At 44.8% G+C, this 24,384-nt stretch overlaps 1 protein-coding gene across 1 annotated transcript in view; it reads left to right on the top strand.

The window, feature by feature from the left end:
- The window catches only part of Zmat4 (zinc finger matrin-type 4), a 392,976-nt gene that overhangs the window by 61,119 nt on the left and 307,473 nt on the right, over positions 1-24,384 (top strand). The window contains exon 2 of the mRNA XM_006982967.4: positions 16,055-16,160. Coding sequence (XP_006983029.1) covers positions 16,059-16,160 — 102 coding nt within the window. The 5' untranslated portion in view covers positions 16,055-16,058. The remainder of the gene's footprint in view (positions 1-16,054; positions 16,161-24,384) is intronic.

Here is a 24,384-nt window from a genome sequence, read left to right as displayed (position 1 = left end):
CCACAACCACCTTCCAGGACTGTAAGGAGGGTGAAATACATTCATTTTGTGGAATTAGAGAATGCAGCATCAAATAAGTTTTCAGTATATTTTTTTCCTCGAGTGGTTGTAATAAAAGTATCATGCAGAGGGTGGCTTAGGAAAAACATAAATTCATTCTCTGGAAGCTTATGAAGACCTGCAGTCTAAAACCAGGGTCTTAGGATGAGGGCCTTTCTGAGGGTGCTAGAGGAACATCCCTTTCATTTTTACTGGCGGTGGCAAACAATCCCTGGACTTTTTTAGCTTCTCAACACAACTTCCTGCCTGCCTCTGCTATCCCCTCTCACATGGCTCCCACCCTTACATGCTAGTCGTGTCCAGGTATCTGTTTTCTCATAGTTATTGGATCAGGGCTCAGCCTGTTCTGGTAGGAGCCTGTCTTCCATATATCCCCAGGACTGTTGTCTTAGTTACTTTTCAATTGCGGTGATAAAACACCATGAGCAACTCATAAAAAGAAAGCATTTAGCCAGGGTTACCGTTGCTGAGAGGCAGGAGTCCATCACCATCATGGTGGGAAGGCAGGGCGGAAGGCAGGCAGGCTTGTCACGGGAGCAGCAGCTCAACGCTCACATCCCGATCCACGAACAGGAAGCCGAGAGCATACATGGTTAATGAGAGAAGTCTTTGGAAACCTCAGAGCCCACCCCAATGATAAACCTCCTCCAATAAGGGCACACCGACCAATCCTTCTGAACAGTTTCACCAACGGGAAGCCGAGTATTCCTACATAGGGGTCTATGGGGACCATTCTCGTATACTTCCAAAGGAGTTTTCAGCCACAAGTTCTAGGAGATAAAATTCATACCACTCAACCTCAGCTAGCCAGTAAATGACGACTGTGGAGAGATGAGCATTCAGGAACATCTTCTTTTTTATTTATATTTTTTTAATTTTCAAAAATTAATTTTTTTCTTATATGCAGACTACAGTTTCCTTCCCCTCCCCTCCTTCCAGCCCCCCCACCTCCCTTCTCCCCCAGATCTACTCCTCTTCTGTTTCCCCTCTCCTCCAGACCTCCCAGGGTTATCAACCAAACAATAAGGATAGGTGCATACCCTTATGTCAAGGCCAAACAGGGCAACCCAGTAGGGGGAAAAAGGTCCCAAAAGCAGTCAGAAGAGCCAGAGACAGCCCCACTCCCACTCTTAGGGGTCCTACAAGAACACCAAGCTCCACAACCATAGCATACATGCAGAGGACCTAGTGCAGACACACGCAGGCTCTGTGAGCTCCTGTGAGCCAAGGTTAGTTGATCCTGTGGGTTTCCTTGTGCCGTCCTTGACCCTTCTGGCTCCTAAAATCCTCCCTTTCCCTCTTCTGTGGGATGTCCTGAGCTCCGCCTAATGTTTGGCTGTGAGTTTTCACGGGTGTATTTTAAACGGAGATGCTGCTGATCCAAGGCCATGAAGGGAGATGGGTCAGCAGTGGAACACTGGGAGGAGAGTGTTGGTGAGCCCATCCAGGTTGTTGCTACTTCTGTTCCATCGATGGCCAGGGCCACTTCTTTCTTTGCTCTCACCTCTGTCTCCAAAGAGATCCAGGAGGCAGGAACGCTGAAGTAGTGGAGGGAAGACCTCGTGTTGACCCCTCTCAGTCTTATACTTAGCGGCAGAGGCATCCTTTTCTAGTTACAGCCAGGTCCTTCCGGTTGTCCCTGGAATGGGCATGGGCAGACAAGTTGGTGGGTGCTGCAGGCTGTTCCTGAAGCCCACTGCTGTGCTGGAGTGCTCTCGAGTTGGTTCCTAGAAGATCACCCTTTGGGCTGTTAGCATCGATTTTCAACGATGAGACTTTGTCAACCAACAGAAACAGAACATTCTATTCACGCAAGGCTGACCTATACCAAGCGCATTTTCCTTTCGTTATCTCATCACTAGTGCCCTTAGTTCGATCATTTCCCAGCTGGTTACGGAGAACAGAGCTGAGCAGCAGTTCCTACCTCTTCAGAGGCTCACGGTACTTGGGCAAGTCAACACACCCTTCCAAGAATGCATTGGGACTTTTGGACAGAAGTGTAGGGTGGTAGAGGCACCTGGGAAGGGAGCCTTAACCCAGCATTGGGAAGGTTAGGGAGAGCATCATGGGAAAGTGCTGCCTGGCACCAGGATCTGCTGAGTGGTGAGAAGGACGTGTACCATTTACAAGCTCCGGAGGTGACGGAGGGCAAGAGCAGGTGCTGGCTGGAGATGATCTGAGCTCATTCCTCCATCAGTAGTTAGTAGTTGCTCAGGCTGCAGGCTGCTTCTTAAAGAATCCTAGGAACAGCCAGTGTCCTAGGGCAAAGCCAACCCGCAACCTCTTCGGGTATATTTATTGCCTAAACACATCATGAACTGTACTGAGTTTGACCCTGCTGTGGTCATATGATACCTCAAGGGACAGAATAACCATAGGGTTGATACTCCTCTTGCTCTCTGGCACCTGCTTCCAGCAGGGTTCTGTTGTGTACAATTTTCTTTTGCATGGGACTCCTGGGTAAATTAGTCAAGGAACTCCCTTGGGTGCCAGGTGTCTTGAAATATCTCATTAGGAATAGCTGTGTGGGAAGAAAAAAAATATTTTTAGCAGTGGGTAGGAAGTGTTACTGAAATATGACTTATTTGACATTATGGAACTCGGAGGCATCAGTCCAAGTCAGATGGCAGATAGTATCTGTAACTACATTACAGAACGAGATCAAAAGAATGGGAATTGGGACTCAGTGCTAGCATATTATTAAGTGGTATTGAATGCATTCCAGGATACAACTTCACCAGAAACAGTTCATTGCCTCCAATTGCATGAATGTTACTTCGTGAATAGCTTTAGAAACTTCTGGAGTTCTTGGGCTCTGGGAACTGACCTAGTCTCTGGCTGTAGGATACAGTCCCTTGCCAGTCTCCAAAGAGACAGAGAGCTCAGTGCGGCCCTACTGTGTGATGCCTGTGTCATGAAGGAACAGCAGGAAGGCATGTCACAAGGGCTTGCTAGGAAAGAGACTCTTAAGAGCTTGGTGCTCCTGTGGCGGGGGACCTATGTGGAGGGCACAGGCAGAGTGAGGCAAGGCAGGGAGAAGCTGGACTTTAGTGTAGGTACAGTGACCTCAGTTGGCTCTCCTAGGTGTTAGTAACTGGGGTGGCCCCTTGGTGTCACCCCGCTGTGAGTTCCAGCAATGACTGGGATTCTTTGCTTTTGTGACCCCGGCTGGTTGGCTGTGGCCCTAAGGGAGGAGCGACAGTGAGTAAATAATCATCTCTCTGCACAGATTTGCTGAGACTGCATGCCACCCACGTGAAGGCCACTCCACGTAGTTAAAAGGGAGGTTTATTTTGTGGGGTAACTCACAAATGAAGGGATAGACTACAGGGTCTGGGGAAGACGTAGTGCAGTCCAGCGGTGTTCTCTGGAGAACTCTGGTCTACCTCTAGTGTCCAGGGTCCGGGACCCAAGAGCGTGTGGTGCATCTGGATCTCAGGTCTTCAGGGCCCCTCTCTTAGCCCTGCCTTGTAGGCGTGATAGTTACCGAAGCCTCAATGAGGGTTGGAACTTCCAGACCAAAGCTGGAATGGCTACCCACTACATAGTGATTGGGGCAAGATCTTCCTTAAGGTGGTACCTGGACTGTGCATCCCCATGTTCCCGGTCCTCATTACACATCTGGTCCTGTCCACTCAGTTAGCAAGTCAGAACCTGTTGACCTGGGGTCATGACTTTCTATTTTTGGTCAGTGAGAAATAGGAATAACTGCAGCTAGTTATTTTGAACAACAACAACAACAAAAATAATATTAATAATTTTAAATGCAATCAGTCCTTAGATTAGCCTCATGGTATTGCAGACATGGTCACGTGTCACAGACACCTGCACTTGACCTTTGGAAATCACATATTTCCCATGAACTGAGATGCCTGCTCCCTGCTTGCATCTGCTTGCCAGGCACCTTCGGATCTGGCCTGGAGGAGGGTTCTTGTTGGTTGCACTGGGGTCATTGGCCGGTCACACAGGTTTTGTTTTCCAGGAATTGAAAATGGTAGGTGTGCTCCTTCCTGCCCAAATGGATCCTTAAAGAAGACAGCTAAGAGTTGGAAATGAGTTATAGGAAGAGAATGCTGTTTGCAGGGGGTGGGTAGTCTCTCCATTTTCCTTTCTACCTACAAGGAGGGAGGGATGGGTCCATCCTACTACCTGCTTGGGTATCATTTTGTATTCTTTTTGAATCTGAAGAGATTAGATGAGATGATCCCTCAGGCCCTATGTGGTGACGTGATGTTTTATAATTTGTCTACATCACGGGATGGCCTCATTCTATCTCCAATGTCACACTTCTTTTGTCTCGGCAACCCTCCACTTGACCGTCACCTGCCAGCCACATCCTTTTCCTTCCCTTTGCTGGCTCTCTATCAGAGCAGGCCCATCCTCCTTTTCAAAAGTGGGAACTGGGCAAGAGGGAGCAGAGCAGTGGCCTTAGCTTGAAGGTCAGTCTGTTGGTAGCTGGGCAGCCTGGGAGGAAGCACTGGCCCCTCTCTGCCAGGCTTGAGGTCAGAGTGATGGTGAGTAAGCAGAGGCAGCAGAGGGCATTGCCAGCCCATATGGGCACGCTTGCTCTGTCCCAGAGCCTGGGACGGAGCAACCCAGCCAGGTGATGAATATGCCCCCACTCAGTCCCCTTTCCAGGAAACTGCCTGGTCCCCGCCATTCATCCTGGCTGCTAAGGAGAGAAGAATGAGTGGGGATGGAGTGGGGGGGCGGGGTGGGGATGGATTAGAAAGTGTAAATAAATTAAGAACGGAGTGGAGAGATGTGTGTTTCCTTCCCAACATCAGGGCTGTTGCCAGACAGGCAAGCTGTCATTTCTGGCAAGGTGACAGGACCCGGATACTCTGATGTGAGGCCCTTGGTCATTACCTGGCATCCTAGTGGTCATGACCATCTGCTCGGTTTGCCCCCTCATGTGGTATCAAAGTAGATTTCAGAAGACAGGAACATGGCTCTGCCAGAAGTAGTGAGATAGATTTGTTCAAAGGCAGACAGAAAGAGCAGCCTGGCTGAAGGGCCTCCAGGACCCGATCCATATTTCTGGTCAGTGCACCAGTGACAGGCTTCTGGCCCTTAAACAATGCCTTGGGTTCCTATAAATTTATTTTAGACTCTAGAACTTAGTGGACTGCATTGCTGCTGCTGCTGCTGCTGTGTGTGAATGAGCAGTCACACAGAGGTCAGGGCTGCCTAGTCCATTGCCCTGAGCACAGTGGCCATTATAACAGTCTCATTTCTGGAATGGAAACTCTCAGTGGTCCCTGTTTTTTTTTTTTTTCCTTTCTAGCTCCTCACAAGGCATAAAAGATGCTAACCTAGGTAAAATGTGCATGTTTGTACTTTTTTTCCCCAATCACTTGAAGCTACTCATTGAAATGGAGTTAGTTAAGGTAATGCTAGATGAATCCTGGAATTGGAGTAGCTGAGTACATCAAACGTTTATTTCAGGGATTGGGGACCAGAGGTTCTACTCTCTTTGAAAAATGAAGTCTTCAATGCTCTTGTGTTCTTGAACCCAGGCTTCCAGGTTGACCAAGGTGACAGTATCTCACCTGTAGAAGGGGAAGAGGCCAGACTGCAGCATGCACTGGGTCTTCAGTTCCAGGCCTAGAAGTATATACATCATTTACACAAGATTACCCATATAGTACACTGGATACAGGAGAGGCAGGAGGCTCTAGTCTAGTCTGTCTTGACTGGACATGATACCGAGGAAAAAACTACCTGTGACAAGGACTGTAGATTTATTTCCAGACAGTTCTATCATTATTGGTATATACACAGTGTCCACCTGTCGTTTATTATCTATCTTCTCCTCTTTATGTTATCATCCATCCATTCATCTGCCCACCCACCTACCCATCCATCCATCCATCCATCCATCCATCCATCCATCCATCCATCCATCCATCTATCTGCATGTCTGCCTGTCATCTCTGTCATCAAATTATGACTGTCATTCTTTACCATCAGCAATAGCAGAATGAGCACCCATGCAACATCTTCTAAGGAAAGCTAAGATCTGGCAACATTCTGTCAGTAGCTATATGGGTCTTCCTTGTCCTGCCCTTCTTTCTCTCCCACTTGAGGTACCATTATCTTGTATCCTATGCCTACTTATTTCCAAACATTTTCAGAGTTGTATCTTACCTGGACACATGAGTACAGCCTTAAAAGAGTCTCATGTGTACCCTCTTTGCATTTCCCTCTCATGTGAATATTAGGCATCCACTATTCACCCATAATCTCCTGTCTTGCTGTGTTTTATTCCTGGAGTGGTTCTACCCCAGTTTACTTATCTGCTCTCCATGCACATGTGGGGGATACCAACTTTGCTATTTGAAAATGTGCCATCGTTATACTTTACTTGCCCTATATTGTACATAAGCAAGATTTTTTTTTCCTGTAAAGTATGAGTAGGGCTATTGGGCTTGTAGGACAAGGCTTAGCTTTCAGGCTACCCTGTTAAAATTGTGTGAAAGATCCTGTGTCCACACCTTCCACAACACTTTAGATAGCCTGGAACTCCTGCTGTCACCAATCTCCTTATTGACTATTCATGAGCACAGCAGGTCCACAGCAACCTTTCTACGTCCAATTCCCATGGTGGCTGAAGTCCCTAAGCCATCAGCGCTTCCCCCACGTGCTTCACGCCAAAGCAGGATTTGTCACAAGATTTCAAAGCAGCTCTCAGGTTTGAACAGATGTTCTAGTTAATGGATGTCATGGAAGGCGACAGGAAAGTAGCCCGTCCTTTCCTCTGTCACTGGAATATTTCAGCTACTAGATGGAATCAATTATTTTAATAATTAAAAATTAATGATTAATTAAATTTTAAATCCAAGAGGCCTCTTGGTGTTTCTAGATGTCCTACAGTTTGTTGATTTTAGAAAGGTGAAGAGACAAAAGAAGACCTGGCAGTTTTGGATTCCTTGATTAAGTCAGGCTAAGTTAGCATGCAGTCATGAAGGACAGACAGAGCTGGATATGTCTGGCTGACTGGCTACCCATGAAGTAGCCATGCAGCTTGGCTTCAAAGACAAGGAATGGTCAGCCATGCCTGCCTTACTTCACGTTTGGATGCGGGTGCCACCCTCCACGTGACTGCTGCGTTGAAACTGCTCTCAGTCTGCCTGGTTCAGTAGGGGCACCCGTGTCTTCAGAAATCATGCGACTAAGTTACAGTGACAGAATGGCTGCTCATTTATAAACTGTAGGGTTGACGACTGGTAGCCAGTGTTGAAAAGAAGTGCTGTGATTTGTCGTTGTTGTTTTAGCTAATTAAGGAAATCCACTGTTCTTGAACATTCACCTGCGTCATTTAGAGTTTGAGGGCTCCACACTGAATTTCTGCCTTGTTTTAAGATTTATTATTATTATTATTTTTCCATTTTAAAGCCTGTGTGTGTGTGTGTGATGTGATGTGATGTGATGTGTGTGTGTGTGCATGTGAGTGTGTGCACACACAGTCACATGAGTACAGGTGACCATGGACACCAGAAAAGTGTGGCAGATCCTCTAGGACTGGAGTTATAGATAGTTGAGAGCTGACCAACATGGGTGCTGGAAACCCAGCCCTGACCGTCTTCGGGAGCTGTGTGTGTGCTCTTCACCACTGAGCCGTCTCTCTAGCTCCAGCTCTCTTCTTTTGAATGGGGCTGGGTGGGGTCTGATGCTCCAGGATGAGTGTGGCTTTGGTTTGGTGGAAGAAGTGACACACAGGAGCATGCTTCACTCTCTCCCCTTTTCCTCTCCCCACCTTTGCTGTCAACACGGGCTAATGAGGGGTTTTTATTGTTGTTGGTTCTGTTTGGTTTGGTTTGTGTTTCACTGTTTTTGCCTGTCCTTACCCATGGGATGTTGGCTCTGGTTTTACTCTGATTTTAGTAAAGGAACTAAAAGTCCAAGTTTTCCACCTTCTCCCCACTGAATTGATGGAGCTGCAAAGGTGCTGGAGTTTACCCGGCAGTGTCTTGAAGAAGCAAACGTCATTTTCCCTGACAATGATTTTCCTCAGCTTGTTAGGCCCCTCACCTGGTCATAGACAGGCTTGTTACTACTGGACCAGTCATGCTGTCCCCGGAACCGATGTTAAGGATCTTCTGGTAGCCTAGACAGGATGCTTTTTATTTTTTAATCTCTGCTAGACCTGCTTGCCTCTGGCACTTGCAGCCCAGTCTTACTGTTGGGTGGAGGAAGACTTCTAGTTTTGATATCTTTGCTGCAGTCTTTAGGGCAAGAAGAGATCCTAGAAAGGCAGAGACGGTGCTGTGAGTGCAGGAGGCTTTTTTTCCCTCAGCTGGTGTGCATCTTTAATTTATGTGGAGAGATGATGGTCTGTCTGTTTGGGTAGCATGGTGTATGTTTGATCCTACTACATGGATCTCCTCCATGAGATCAGAACCTTAGAGGTTCACCAGCTGCTACAAACCTCAGAATCTGAGCAGTGCCAGGCACATAGACAATGCCCAATAAAAGCTTGAGTCATGACCAGAGGGGCAATCTAAGTGAGCCTGTGATGTGTCTGAGACTTTGGTAGATGACATTTGGTAAATGGCATGGGATTCCTGAGAGATTGACAAAGAACTTCATAGAAAGGCTGAGACTGTGGCCTCACTGTCCAGCACCAATCCCAGTGGTACCCTGTGGGATCTGTGGTTCAGACTTGTCCATTCAAAGGAGAAGGAACCAGAGAGAAGAAGTGGATGGGAGCCAGGCACCTGCTACGAGCACTATGGCTTGCCACAGGGTTTGGCCAGAGTACCATCCTGCAAGCTGGCAGTATGATGCTGCCTTCCTTCCCAGATGCCACTGGGACAGAAGAAAGAGGCTGACAGATGTGTTTCCATGGCCTGGGTCAAGTGTGTACCCAGCAGTGGCACATGCCTAAGTCAGGAACCACAGAGCCTGGCCTTTCAAGGGAAGAGAGTGCTGCCCTTAATAGGCAATTACTCAATTGGTGTGACTCAATATTGCCCCTCCTGCTGGCACGGAGCAAGGAAAGGGCATGTGTGTAGGCATAGGGGTGCTCTCATCTCAGGGTAGGAAACAGCTTGGGGGTGCATCTAGATGCTGTGTAGTGAGGGGTGTGAACTACCAGATTCCTTTATTTGAAAAACGTTAGGTCTTCCAGCCCAAAAAAAAAAAAAAAAAAAAAAGGTTGCAGTTCTGGGAAACAGAATCTCAAAGTTTCGTCAAGATGGTCATGTCTTTGACCTTTACCCTGCACACAGACACTGTGGGAGATTTCCATGTTTGGTCACCCACATGCATGCTAAATTATAAGGAAATGTGGGCAGGAAGATGCCACCCCAAACAACCCCAGTACAGACACCCTTACCTGTTCTGCTCCATAACATTGGACCAATTGCAGTGGTAAACCAGAGCAGAATATATGCCTGGCACTGCTTGGATTCTGAGGTTTGTAGCAGTTGGTGAACCTCTAAGGTTCTGATCTCCTGGAGGAGATCCATGCAGTGGTACCAAACATATACCATGCTACCAAAACACAGAGGCTACCATTGTCTGCTTGCTGCCCTGTTCTCTGGCTGCATTTCACAACCTGCTTTCATTTATGGAGTAATTTTTTTTTTGGCTTTTTTTTTTTAATCTGCCTAGTCTGCTGCCACGGCAACCAGCCCTGCATCACCCACTTGGCTTGGATGGAGAAGCGATGGAGACAGGACAGACCCATCGTCAGAGGCGTTTGGGTGCCTGTGGGGGTTTACAGAGGAGCCCTGTTGACTTGTATTCTGCCTCCCCCCCAATTCTTTTTTTCTCTTTGCTGCTAGGCAGGCTAGTAAAGTAGGATAGTGACAGAGACCTGAAAGGGGAAGGAGGTGAAAAGCAGGCCGTAGCCACAAAGCATTAGCGGTAGCATCAGGGTGTGGGGAACAGAAGCCTAAAAGGACCACATAAGAGAAAGCCGAGGCTTATTTGTTTTGAAGATGGGCCAGCTCTAATTTCAATATCCCCTTCCTCTTTCTAAGTATAGTTTTAATACTAATAAACCAGAGCAGAAAAAAAAAAACTTGTAAGTGCTTTTTGGGTATGACTAACTGTTAAATGTGGAAGGAACACTTTAATTGAGACATTCTTAGTAGACCATTGCAGGAGACAAAAAGCTTAGGCAGCCTCTGTTGAATACAGGGGAACAGCTGAGAGCTGCTTAGCTATTTCATGGTGGGTAGGAAGGGCATGTGGCATAGAGAGGAAGGTGCCAGGCTGGAGCAAAAGGCCCAGTTGTATTGGGCATGGAGTACAGTGGTTCCTCAAGGTGTCAGGGTAAACTGAAAATAGTAGTGGGTACCTAATCTGAAGGCAGTCATGGTGCCCATGCCTGAAACCGTCTGGATATAAATATGGATGCAAAATGTCTACAAGACGGTAGTGAGCCATAGTTCTGTTCAGGCTAAGAAAGGGAAATCTAGGCACTGAGGTAAAAAAAAAAAATTAAAAATTAAAAAAAAAAGGCCCTCAGGCATCTATCCTGGGCTTTGAAGCACTTTTCATGGTCCTAGACAGAGGGGCTGTGGTGTAGGCTACATAGCACATATGCAATGGGGAAAGGCAGCCCAGCTAGGGCGTGACCTGTGGACAGGGGATTCATCCCTGGCCTAGAAAACTGACTGCTATGCTGGAGACTCAGGGACCTTCAGGCAAAAGAATCAGCTCCAAGTCTTAGTGTCTTCACAGAAAAAAATGAGGCTTTTACAGAGCCGGTGTAGGGGGAAGCCTCAGGCAAAATCTTTACTCCCAGATTAGGAACTTTCCCAAGGGTCAGGAGCTGTTAGGACTATGCTTAGAGAGTCTGCAGTCCTGGATCTGGAGAGTTCACAGTGTCACACTGAGCGGCTCTCTGTGCTACCCACAGAGCTTAGATTGGGAATGCCACAAGTCTTAATTCCTGTCCATAAAGGGCCACTGGAAAGGAGAGAGTAGGTGGAGGTGGACAATTAACCTCCTGGATGAGCTTTAGAATGATGGCCACCGTAGCCAAAGGTAATGTGATGACCACACAGTGCACAGCATCATGCTCAAGGCTTCTTCCCTCAAAGACCTGGGTTGCAATAGATGGTCCCCGAGGGGGTATGGTTGCTCAGACTCCTTGGCACAGCAAGCAGCTGTGGGCTAATGTTGCTGGTGTATGGCTGGATGCCAAACGTTAGATTGTGAATGCTTCCTTCTATGGCCCCGGGGGAGCAGGCCGCAGGGAGGACAGCAGGAATGGGAGAGAGAGCAGAATAAATTCTCATCAAGCTTCCTCAGTGAGAGTTGGCACTTCTAATGATTAAAAATCGATTTTAAGGATTTTTGAAGTGTGGGGTCTTCATAGGCCCCAAGCCTGGCCATTAGCTGCATTTTATCACCCAAGGAAGGCGCAGGTAATAGAATGACTAGATGAGCAATAAGAACTATGATCTCAGCACTCTGGGTCTGTCATCTTCCTGCTCACCCTCCAATGTGGTTCTGTTTACTTCTCTTCTTAAATATTTATGATATTGCTCCCCAAACACTTCAGCAGAATTGGTAATATTGCTAACAATGGTCTGAATATTGGCTTCTTAAGTGTCTGCCATACGCCACTTTGTGTGTGGTGCTTTATCCATTTTATTTTTGGACCCTCACAACAGCTCGGTGAGATTCATCCTCTTCCCATTTCATAGATGAAGAGACCAGAACACAGACCGTGTATTGAACTGGCTGGGCACCCTGACTGGTGAATAACCAAACCAGAGCAGGGGCTAGTGACTTTTGCCTCTGAGGAACCTCACAAGGCTTTCAAGGTCTCTGTGTCAACTCGATTTTCAGTCAGTCATGAAGAGGAGTGAACAGTATTTCTCCTCCTCATGGAGCCCATAGTGATTTTATCCTGTGTCTCTGCAGTCTGCTCTTAAGAAAGCCAGAGGAAAGCTCCTTCTGAGGACCCTGGAAAAGGCCTCCCTGTGCTCCATGAGGGACATTTAGGACTCGGTTGTTGTCATCAATTTCTCTTTCTACCTGAGTCTCGAGCTCCCCTATCCATTTCTGACCATGGTTTGCTTTCGCTTGACTTTGTGGTATTCACGGTTAGCCCTCTGTTCTTACCTTCATGCATATTCTTATCCTGTTGGCAATCAGGACTCTCTTGGTGCCAGAGGAAAGGACTTAGAGTTTGACCTGTTTTCCTCTCTCCTTATCTTATCCATCCTCCCATCTGCAAGTCTAATACAACCTTCTCGGAGAGTTCGCTGATAATCTGTCTTGTCATCTCAAGCTGGCTAGTCTAGCCCTTTCCACCAATGTATATAGAAGTTCCTTCTTTGTCTTAGAGATTCTCTCTCGCTCTCTGGTGTTTTCTTGTTTATTGCCCTGGAGGATTTGGACCCAAGGACTATGCCTACTGTCATTGTTCTGCCCTGTACACAATAGTGTCCCAGTGACTATTATATAGTGCTACCTGCCTTTAATTCCAGCACCTGGGAGGTAGAGATAGGTCCATCTCTGTGCATTTAAGGACAGCCTGTCCTATACAGCCTGTTCTAGGCCAACCAGAGCTGCATAGTAAAATGCTGGGAGACAAAAAGAGCTCTTGCTTTTCAAATTGTCTATATTTTGCCCAGTTGTGCATCTGACTGATAATGCCATATACCCAGCTCTCCTAGAATAGATACCAGGGACAGCAAAGTCATCTGACCAGATTCATACATGGCCTGCTCCTCTGCTCTGGGTCTCCTGGGGATGGCACCATCCCTGGTGAATGCTGAAGAACATTTAGGTCACTCAAGTCCCTGGTGATGGCTTTGTGATGTGCCTTTGAAGTGTGCTGCTGGCTGAGTAGCAAAGATGAAACATTTTTGCAGATAAAGTAAGGGGATTAGACGCCTCCATTCTACTATGCTTGTCTTTTACCCAGAATTCCCAGGGACCTTATGGCATTACACAGTGAGCAGTTTCCAGATGGCAGGTCCTCACATGCTCCTTCTCTGATTAGTGAGGGGTTGATGGTTCCATTGCTGTTCTGGCTGCTATAGGAGACATGGGCCTGTTAGCATGGTGGGCAAGGCTAAGAAGGGAAGTATGCTCCGCCATCCTCTCTCTTTCTACCTACCATGTCCTGAAGAACAGTGAAACTGAGGGCTTTTCCAATCAGCCGGAGGAGGGGAGCAGATGGCAGCTTTCTTCTTGAGAATTCCAGTCTTTGAGTCACAAACAGGATCTTCTCCTCGTCTAAACCGACCTGCACAGAAAGGATTCTCTGCACAAGCCAGACTGGCACTTGTCCACTAATTGCCTCCCACTAGCACGTAATGTATTTGGGCATTTCACTCATGTCCCAGACCCACAAGGGTCTTCATTGACGGTTCCATTGCACTAAGACTTTCTCAAATCAATATTCTTACATAAGAGGATGGGAAGAGCCATGGTATTTTTCTCTTCTTTTGAATATTTTTTTTTTGGTAGTATACACATTTTATATTCTGCCTTTAAAGCTATTTCTGCTGCACAGCTGCTTGAGTGAGGCAGACTCCCACGAGTTCTGCTCAGTCCAGCGAGTACCTGAATATCCCTTCATGGTGTTTGGTGCCTGCAGTCAGTCCTATGATGAGGGAGGAGTGTGCAGTGAGTTTGAAGGTTCTTATTAAGCAGGTCACCCATGAATCTATCTTCGTGCACTTCTTTATTAAAAATAGCAGAGAACATGATAATGCTTAAGCGCAACCACTTATAGGAACTTGGCTTAAAGATGTACGTTTTCACCTACCGTTTGGCATTTCTAATGTTCTGCTGCATTTTTTTCTCCATACTCAAAAGTTATCTCCTCCATTTTCATTCTGGGATGTGAATAGAGATTGCAGATGATGCTGTATTGTTGGTGGGGTCTGCCTTGGTCCCCATGGGACTGTGTCTGGTGACTCCTTGTGTCCCTGGCACTGGTCTTGAAGATGAACCACACTCAAACAGACACAGGTTATGGTGTAGGGCAGGACTCAGAAACAGACAAGATTTTTCTTCAGGATTTTAAGTGTGGGTGTCTTGTGAAAAAGGAGTAATCTGTGTTGGACCTACGGCAGAATTAATGAATGAACACTGCAACAGGATGGACTTTTGTTTATCCCAAGAGAAATAGAGAAAAGCTTTCACCCTCCCTGGGACAGATTGCATTGTGTATGGTGGGGAGTAAGCCTTATGGAAGTGATGGACTTCACACCACTTCACTAGGAATGACATTTCCAGAAAAAGCCAGGTCCACATCAGCTGTAAGACTCAGTGGTCTACAGTATCTGGAATAATTATTGGTTGTTCCGGGTGTTTGAAAATATGATGAGAGTTTTCTATTCAGTATTTTCAATATATTGCGTTCTTTGGTTCACTGCAGTTTTTAACAAGTAAAATTCAGTATAATCTTTTTAGCTATGAGATAAACCAAGACACAGAGAGTTGGGTGATTCATACAAACCACATGGCAGCATTAGCTCTGAGGTGGAGCTGGTGTGTTTGGAAAAAGGAATCATTTGGGCCATGCCCCTGAATAGTAATGTAGTTTTGGCCAGTCCAGTAGGTAAGATTAGGGTGTTAGAGTAGGTTGGACCCATGTGCAGTTGGATGGACCCATGGTGCAGTAGGGTGGCCCATGTGCAGTAGGGTGGACCCATGTGCAGTAGGATGGACCCATGTGCAGTAGGGTGGACCCATGGTGCAGTAGGATGGACCCATGGTGCAGTAGGATGGACCTATGGTGCAGTAGGATAGACCCATGGTGCAGTAGGGTGGACCCATGGTGCAGTAGGGTGGACCCATGGTGCAGTAGGGTGGACCCATGGTGCTGCTGGTGGAGATTCTCTTGCCTCTCTGTCTGATGCAGTCTGGTTCAGGCTTTATCTGTTGCCTGTAGGTAGGAGGGACAATGAAGTGGAGTTTGTGTCTGTTTATAGGTGACAGGACCCCTATCAGCTAGAGTGTTCTCACGGGCGTGAGGACTTGGGCTGCATTCCGACAGCAGGTTGGATCTACAGGATGTATTTATGTATTTATTTACCGTTTATTCAGTTCTGCTGTGGGGTGGTAAGCATGATTTAATAGACTCTGAAATCCCTGAATATAGAAGGCAATCTACAGGGCAAGGTCTCCTTGTCTTCCAGGATGTGAGGTTAGAAGGGAGGTTGCATTCTGAATTTTCTCCAGAGTGTAGCCGTTGAACTCAGATTGCATTTTATGCTGCATGGAAGGCCCCTATGACAACTTGTTCCTTGGAAAACAAATAGGTTCATTGTAGAAACATTTCAAAACACAGTGACTATGAAACAGTGACCTATCATTTCTGAAAGTGCACTTTACATATTTAGAAACAAGTTCCACGCACTACTGTGCACACATGCTTGTAAGCTTCTGAATGTGTGAGGATGTATCAGAACGCTTTTGACCTATTTCCTGTTGTTGCATGAATTGGGTGCTTTGCAATTCTTTGTTAATATCTGTCACATGCATAATTATTTTGTCACATTAATCCCCAGAAAAAAACAATAACTACAAATCTGTTTTGTTTAAGCAGAAAAATAAAAGCTAAAGATGGATTATTATCTTTTTTTTTTTTTTTTTTTTTTTTTTTTTTTTTTTTTTTTTTTTTTTTTTTTGGTTTTTCGAGACAGGGTTTCTCTGTGTAGCTTTGCGCCTTTCCTGGAACTCGCTTTGGAAACCAGGCTGGCCTCGAACTCACAGAGATCCACCTGGCTCTGCCTCCCAAGTGCTGGGATTAAAGGCGTGCGCCACCACCGCCCGGCCGGATTATTATCTTTTAAGGCTCTAGCACCCCTGTTAGATTTTTATAGGCAAATGATCAACTACTCATTACTGTGGTTAGTTGGTATGGTAACACCGGGGTTTGGAGAGACCCACCCTGTTGTTACCATCAGCAGACCGGCTGCTTTTCACACACATATGCTCAGTTTTCTGCATATTCATCAGAGTAACAGACTCCCCCCTCCCCCTTTTTTCCCTGTTGATTTTTCTCTAGCCTGATGAAGTCCTCCGATATCGATCAGGAGTTGTTTACAGACAGTTACTGCAAGGTGTGCAGCGCACAGCTGATATCCGAATCCCAGCGGGTGGCCCATTATGAGGTAAGGATAGCCCGGCTCACTCAGCCACGCTGTGGCTCATGGGACTGGAGGATACTCACTCTTGGACTTGGGGAGTTTTCAGAACTGTAAGTTGTGAGCTTGTATCGTGTGAGTCAGGTCATGATGTGTTTGTTGGGAACACGGAGTAAAGGTTGGGGACATTATTCTGAGGCTCGGGCTACTTCCCAGATTATTTAATCTTGTTTACTAATATTTTAATGTATACCTTGGCCCCTAGAAATGTATATCTGGGCTCCCTTTCTGTGCTCTTTCTGTGAGAGATACATGTCAGTCTTTTGCTCTTTCTTCAAGGCATACATGTCACTCTTCACTCTCTCTGTGAGGAATACATGTCAAATACACTAGTTCCACGGCCTCCTTCCACCGAGGATGTGAAAATAGGCTCAAAGACCCTTGCTGGTCCTCCAGGGAAACATGGGTCTCAGAGGGAGAAAAGGCATCTCCTCCTCAGAGAACCTTCCCTGTTGGTCTGCACCCTAAATGTTCACCAGAATGTAGAAGTCCCTTGCCATCACAACCAAGGTTTAGAGCTCCCATACTCTGGAAGGGCATGGTGATCCTTTGCATGGGAGGGCTGGTGGATGCTCTTTGATCCTGCATTAGATGCAGAGGATGAGAAGAACAGGGATCGTCTTTTATCCCAGGGAGGAATGAGGTGCCAGGAGTGGGAGGCAGGGAGCTGGGGATCCCAAGATGGTGAGCCCTGCATCATGTACTCCAGTTTCCACAGAACAGGCAGCTGTGGGAATAGGGGCTTTCAGGTGTAATGACTTGTAAGGAAGCTTGGATTACAGGGCTTAGCCAGCAACTTTTGCTTTTCATCTGATGAGTCTAATAAATGCCAGTTGTCACTCTCGCTCATGGAGCTCCTCTGGGCCCCAGGAAATAATAATGTGCACCGTGGAAATAATAATGACAACACACTCATACACACCCAGAAACACAACACGCTAACCCCGCCTTTCCCACAGGGTTTCGTGTTGGTGGAAATGATTTGGAAGCTAAGTGTGTCAAGCATGCGAAATTCTTTTCTTGCTCTTATGTCCTTCGCGGTGATGCTTTGATGATGGCAAACAAACATGCTCTTTGAAGCATCTGTGAAATCAACATCTGTGGGAAGAAGGCAGTAGGGTTGCCCACCCCTGCCAGTCCAGAACCCCCTGTGGTGGCTACTCAAGTCTTCCGCGTGCAGTGGTGTGATATTTACAGAGAACCTATGCACGTCCTCTGGTGTCTTTTAAATGATCTCCAGATCACTTATGACACCTACCCAGTTCCCATACCCCACCTCATTTGCACAGATTCTGCACAGTATTTGCACAGGGCAAATTTAAACTTTGCTTTTTGTAACTTTCTGGTTTATGGGGAAATCATGGACCTGGAGGCTGGCACGTTATTCTTCTGTCAAGAAGGAAGTGAGTGCTGGAAGCAGCTGAAAGTGAACATGTTTACAAGGAATAAATCCATTGTTTGGGGATTGATAAACTCTGATTTCTATCTATATTGTTTATGAGCATATATGTAACTATAAAATACCATTAAAGAGCAGGGGAAATTTTCCTGCTCTGAAATTTTATGCTCTCCACAATAAGCCCATTTGCTTTAATTTTTAATCATTGTTCTTAATATTTGAGGATAGAAATGCTTTTGTTTATTTGACTCCCAATTCCCGAACAGTAGCTGCACATTATAGGTCTTTTTGGCATTTGTGAGGGGCATGGGTCTCTTACCTAAACATGCTGATGATACTGACCAGTACTGTCCTTTAGCTGAGTCGGAAAGCTAATGCCAGAATGTTTTAAACGAAACTTTTAAATAAGCAAATAACAACAAACCCCCACAATAGCTGCTCAACTGAAAGTGTGCTTATTTTGATCTCAGGTTCTCTTATTGATGTCCTGGACTCTTGCTGTGGTGTAATCTAATTGTTTACGGTACGTGTTAATTGAACGTAGCATTTGTGCGTTAGGAAAAATAAAGCAATCAATAGTTCCTCCATGAGCAGTGTCATACTTCATCTAGCGACATTAAGTGCATTCCTGCTGAATGTGGATGGATGCTGAGTGATGCCTTCTTCCTGTCTGTCCCTCACCCTTCTTCTAACAGAAATAGCCTGCGTATTCTCACCACAGAGATGTCAAGGCTGTGAAGTGACATAGGTAGGGTCTAGGATCCCTTATATGGGACTCTTGACCTCCATTTCTTGTCTTCCTGTCCCTTTGTTTGGGACATTATACTGGAGCGTGCCTCAGATCACCCGGGACTATTTGAGAATGGGTATTCTATTGGTCCGTCCTTGAACTCCACACACAATCTCTGCTGATATCACCTGTAGAGTGGGTTTCTCAGTGAGCTAGATATTTCATTCAACTCATTGAGAACTCTGCTCCTGTGATGTTTCAGTTGCTTTGATGTTTCAGTCTGATACTTTTTCAGTTCTGGCTGGTAAGAGCCTCTGCTTTCCCATGGGGGCACACCAATGAGCATCCCCTGTGTATTCCTATGTGACCAGCAACACCGGCATTAGGACATTGGAGGAGATTATGAACCAGTAAGAGAAATTTTTTTTGTGCCCAAAAAGCTCAGGAACTCCATGGAGAAGAAAGGCCACAGAGTCCCATGTGACTCTGGCACCCACATTATCCATCATGAAGACCAATTGTGGTCAAAAACTTGCTGGAGAATGTCATGATTTACCCAGGCTTCAAGCATAGGTCAATTTTAGGAAATAATAAATGATACTTGTCTCTAAAGAATGTTGAAGAGGTTGGTCTGGTTGGCTAGAGGATGCAGACTGGGTAGGGCACTGAGATCAGCACACAGAGGGAAGACTGGGTTGGTGGTGGAGGTGGTGTGTGTGTGTGTGTGTGTGTGTGTGTGTGTGTGTGTGTGTGTGTGTCTAAAGAGAACCTTGGATCCATCAGACTCTTAAGCATGTGGGACTGTAGACTATAACTGAGCATCTCTAGATGATGGTGAGTTGGTATTGGGAACAAGAAAAGCTTTTGTTATGATTTGTGCTCTGAGACTAGTATATTAGTCTCCTGAAGTAGAAAAGCAAACACACAAATGGGTTAATTGTTAATATCTTCATGCTCCCTTAGCAGATGAGCCTCTCAGGAAGGGGAAGAAGAGCTTGGTATGTTTTTAATTGACCAGACTGTACAGGGATATACTTTAACATTTTCCTCTTTGCGTATGAAGTCCTGATGTAAAAGGAAATGAAAGGGCACACAGACATTATTTTTTTTTACTTGCTAAGCAGTGGAGAATATAATTAGTTGTTGTCTCTGCCCATGGGTGAATAGTCAGAACCAACACACCAAGTGCACTTGGAAGGGAATGCTTCATAATGAGGTGCCTAATGTGACAAAGATCAGAAATCATTTCTTGCAAGGGGTGGGGCACTGGAATGACCTGCTGTGGTTTAAAGAGGATAAAGGATAATTTCTTGCAAAGGGAAGAGTTGCATGCCTGAGTGATGGGTGGCTCTCTGGTGTACAGGAGGAAGGAAAGTTGTCCCCAGTACATGATGAGAAATGAAACCCAAAGCACAGAAAATCTTGCTTTCTCTTTCTCCATACATACACCATATATAGGATATATAATGTTCAGTATTGCTATACACAATAATTATTTTATAAATATACAATATGTTTATTTATATTTTAGTAAATCCAAGGGAAGAAATAGTTCAGATCTAGAAAGAAAGTAAGAAGAATCATTGGGCAGGCTTCATATAATCAGTAATAAACATCAACCCAACTTCTTGGCTCTTTTTATAAACCTTTGGGTGCTGCTGTGGGATGGGTCTCAGTAAACACTCTTTGCAAAATCAGTGACTGTGTGTGATGGCTAATCTTGACTGCCAACTTGACTTCCATGATTGAACATGGAAGCACACTCCTTGCTGTGTCTATGAGGGTATATTCAGAAAGGTTAACTAAGGAAGATCCACCTAAATGTGGGTATAGCCTGTGGGTCTGGACTGAATAAAAAGGAAAAGGCAATCAAGCTGGGACATCAGTGGCTCTTTGCTTTCTGACTGGGGATGCAGTGTGACCACACGTGTCTCCCACCACCATGCCATCCTGTCGTCTCTGATGGGCTGTATCCCCTCACCCTGGGAGCTAACATAAACACACTCATCTCTTCTCTGCAGGATCAGCCTTGAATTCTTTCTGATTGGTAGCCAGGGCTCTAAGAGTGGATAAAATCATCAGAGGCATCTGCAATTCTTATCTTCTGGCCTGTGAATAAAACAGGTGTTAACACTACCCACTTCCCTCTAGGGTAGTGTAACAGTAATATTTCCCATCCAGAAAAAGAAGGACAGGAGACAAAGGACAGTCAGTAGCTTAGGGCCACCAGAAGGCCAAGGACAGTTTTCTCCCTCTTAGGGGAGCAAGGAAAACTCCTGGAACAGCATTTGACCTCTTCAGGAGGAACTTCATTCTTTTCAGTGGTACTCACCTCCTGAACTGTTCCCTGTTGAACATCCTCCTGGACTTGTCTCAGGTCCTGACCTCTCTTCGCTTCCTTCCCAAGGGTGATTTCAGGCGTGCACAGTATTCTACAATTTTTTAAAAGTCAGAATAATAATTTCCTTAGTAATGTGATTCTCACAGCAACACAGAAGGCTTCCATTATACCTGCTTTCAGAGAGCTCTCTGTGTTAGTAACTATGCAATCTCTTGTAGACAAAAATCTCCAGGCTGTTCCTTTTATTTTTCTTCACACACTTGCCTATTTTCCCTTTGAGTTCAGTTGTGGAAATCTTGAGTTTATTTAAAAGTTAGTAGGTAGAAATGCCTCGTCCTTAATCTAATTTTTGCCAAAAAGCCTGGATCACAAGGCTGAGAAATCTTACTGGATCTGCAACAATCAAAGCTTTCTTCCTCCCCTTCCCCTTCTCTCTCTTCTCCCTTAGCCCTCTCCTCCTCTTCCTCCTCCCACCCACGCTCACCTTACTCTCTGCCTGCCAGGAATATCATACTGGTCCATCAGACAGTTGGAAAGGATGAGGGCTGTGGATGACTTCCCAGGACCTTGTAGGAGCTCGCCCTTGTCATGCCACTGCCCAGAACTCAATCCCATGGTTCTCTCTAAAATGCTTTCAAACTTTTAATGGAAATATAATCACACCACTTCCTCCCCATCCTTCCTCCAGCCATTACCATCCTCTTCTGATTGGGTAGCTCGTTGGAGATACTTAACTTCATCCTTCTGCTTTCTGCTTTGCTTTAAAAAATGATTTCTTTTCTTTTGATATCATAGTATAATTATATCATTTCCCCTTCCCTTTCCTCCCTTCAAACCCTCCCATAGAACTCCACTTGCTCTCATTCAAACTCTTGCCCCCCTTTTCTTGAATTGTTACCATATATATTCCAAAATCAACCTGTGAAGTTTGTATAATGTGAATTGTATGTATATTTTCAGGACTGACTATTTGGCATAAGACAAAAAAAAATGGTTATGTTCTTCCCTAGGACACTATTTCATGAGCATGCTGCATCTTTACATTTTTGAGTGTCTATTTCTCTCTTCAGAAATGTAGAGTTTTCAGTGTAGAAGCCCTTTCACGTCCACCGTTAGTCTGTTTTTCTATGTAGTTTATTTTCTTTGAGGCTATTGTGAATGGGATTCTGTCCATTATCTTTCTCTGTGTGGTTTTGTTAGTGTATGGACTTACTTGAGTTCATTCTCTGTTCTGTCACATTGCTGAATTTATTTATAGTTTGTAGAAGTTTTCTGGTAGAATTTTTGGTATCACTAATGTATAGTAGTATCATTATATACTACACATAGACACAGGCACACACACACAGACACACACACACACACACACACACACACACACACACACACACACAGAGGATAGTTTGACTCATTTGTTCCCTGTATATCCCCTTAATTTTCTTTTCTTGCCTTATTGCTCTAGCTAGTACTTGAGCACCATATTGAACAGGGGTAGGGACAGTTGACATTCCTATCTCATTCCTGACGACAGGGAATTGCTTCCAAGATTTTCTCTATTTCGGGTGATGTTGGCTGAGGGTTTCTCATATTTAGCTTTTATTATGTTGAAGTATGTTTCTTCTATCTCTGCATTTGCTAGGACTTTTTTTTAATCATAAAAGTATGTTGGATTTTGTAAAAGATTTTTTTCATTTACTGTGATGATCATGTGAATTTTGCCTTTATGTCCATTTATATGGTTTATTACATTTATTTGTGTGTTTTAATCATGCTTGCATTCCAGAGAAGAAACAACTTTGGTCATGGTAGATAATCTTTTTATTTATGTCTATATTCTTTTTGCAAGTATTTTATTCATCACTTTTGAGTCTATGTTCATCAGAGATATTGGCTTGTAATTTTCTGTTTTTGTTGTGTTTTTACCCCATTTTGGTAATTAGGGTGACACTGTCTTCATAGGAGTTTGGGAATACTTCTAGCTCTATTTCTTTCTTTTTGAATAGTTTAGGAAGGCGTGGTTGTAGGCATTTTTGAAAGTCTGGTAGAAGTGCTGAGAGTCCATTTAGTCCTGGACATTTAATCTGGAAGCTTATATTACTATTTCACCTCCTCATTTGTTATGGATCTGTTCAGGTTGTTGATTTCTTGGTTTAATCTTGGTGGTTTGGCTGAATATAGAAATTCATTCAGTTCTTTTAGGTTTTCCAGCCTCATAGAGTACATTAAAAATTATATTTCCTTGTAATATTCTGAATTCCCTTGGTGTCTGTTAAGTTTCTCCCTTCATTTCTGACTCTGCTAATGTGGGTCTTCTCTTTCTTTCTGCTCCTTTGTTAGGCCGAGTGCCTGTCAATCAGGTTTATCTTCTTAGAGAACCAATTCTTAGAGTATTGATTCTTCTGTATTGTTTTCTGGATTTCTAGTTCATTCATTTCCGCTGAGTTTTATTATTTCTTATTGTTAACTGGGTTTGGCATTGGTGTGTCCTTTCTTTTTCCCTTGCTTTCTGAGTTGTATCACTGAATCATTTATTGGTGTTCTTTCTGATCTTTTTAACGTAGGCATTTTGAGCTGTAACTTTCACTTGTAGTACTGTTTTCCATGTGACCAGGATAAATTTGAGGAGTTGAGGAGAGTGCATGGGGGGAGGGGAGGATCAGCAGTCTCATGGGGCTCGCACTGGAGAAAGATGCAGTGTTGGCTAGTTTTATGTCAACTTGATGAGAGCTAGAGTTGTCTGAGACGAGGAAACCTCGATTGCAAAAATGCCTCTGTGATATCAGGCTGTAGGCAAGTCTGTAGAGCATTTTCTAAATTAGTGATTGGTGGGGGAGGGCCCAGCTCATTGTGGGAGGAGCCATCCCTGAGCAGGTGATCCTGGGTTCTATAAAAAAGAAGCCTGAGCAAGCTACGAGGAGCAAGCCAGTCAGCAGCTCCCCTCCATGACCTCTGCATCAGCTCTTGCCTCTAGGTTCCTGTCCTGTTTGAGTTCCTGTCCTGACTTCCTTTGATGATGAACAGTGATGTAAGTCAAATAAACTGTTTTCTCCCAAGTTGTTTTTGGTCATGGTGTTTCATCACAGCAATGATGACCCTGACTAAGACAGATGCATGTGATCTGTCCGGGCACAGAGACTGGATGTTTCTGGTTTGTTTCAGCACCAGATTTATGGCGACATGCAGAAACTGGAAAAGAATCTTCACTCTGAGCATATTGACTATATTTGCTGTAGATGTGGACACTATTTTCTTTTCCCATATCTTGTTTTGTATATATATCACTCAATTATTTTTCCTTTTATATTAAAATCAGATATATTTTGATATAAGTACTTCAGAAAAATGATGAAATATAAATACAAAATATTCTTTTTTATATTAATATTTTATTCATTTCTGGAGAAGCACTGAATTTCCATAATTCAAAAATCAGTAAATGAAGTAGTATATAATGTCAAAACTCTCCCTCTTCTTTCTTAGTCACCCAAATGCACCCAGCTCTCTCTCTCTCTCTCTCTCTTTTTTTTTTTTTTTTTTTTTTTTGGTTTTTCAAGACAGGATTTCTCTGTGTAGCTTTGTACCTTTCCTGGAACTCGCTTTGGAGACTAGGCTAGCCTCAAACTCACAGAGATCTGCCTTGCTCTGCCTCCCAGGTGCTGGGATTAAAGGTGTGCACCACCACCGCCCGGCCAACACCCAGTTTTCTTTGAAACATTTTACG

This window comes from Peromyscus maniculatus, chromosome 17 (assembly GCF_049852395.1).
Source record: "Peromyscus maniculatus bairdii isolate BWxNUB_F1_BW_parent chromosome 17, HU_Pman_BW_mat_3.1, whole genome shotgun sequence".
NCBI lineage: Eukaryota > Metazoa > Chordata > Mammalia > Rodentia > Cricetidae > Peromyscus > Peromyscus maniculatus.
The sequence above is the reverse complement of the archived record's forward strand: the minus strand, read 5'-3'. Positions and strand labels throughout refer to the sequence as shown.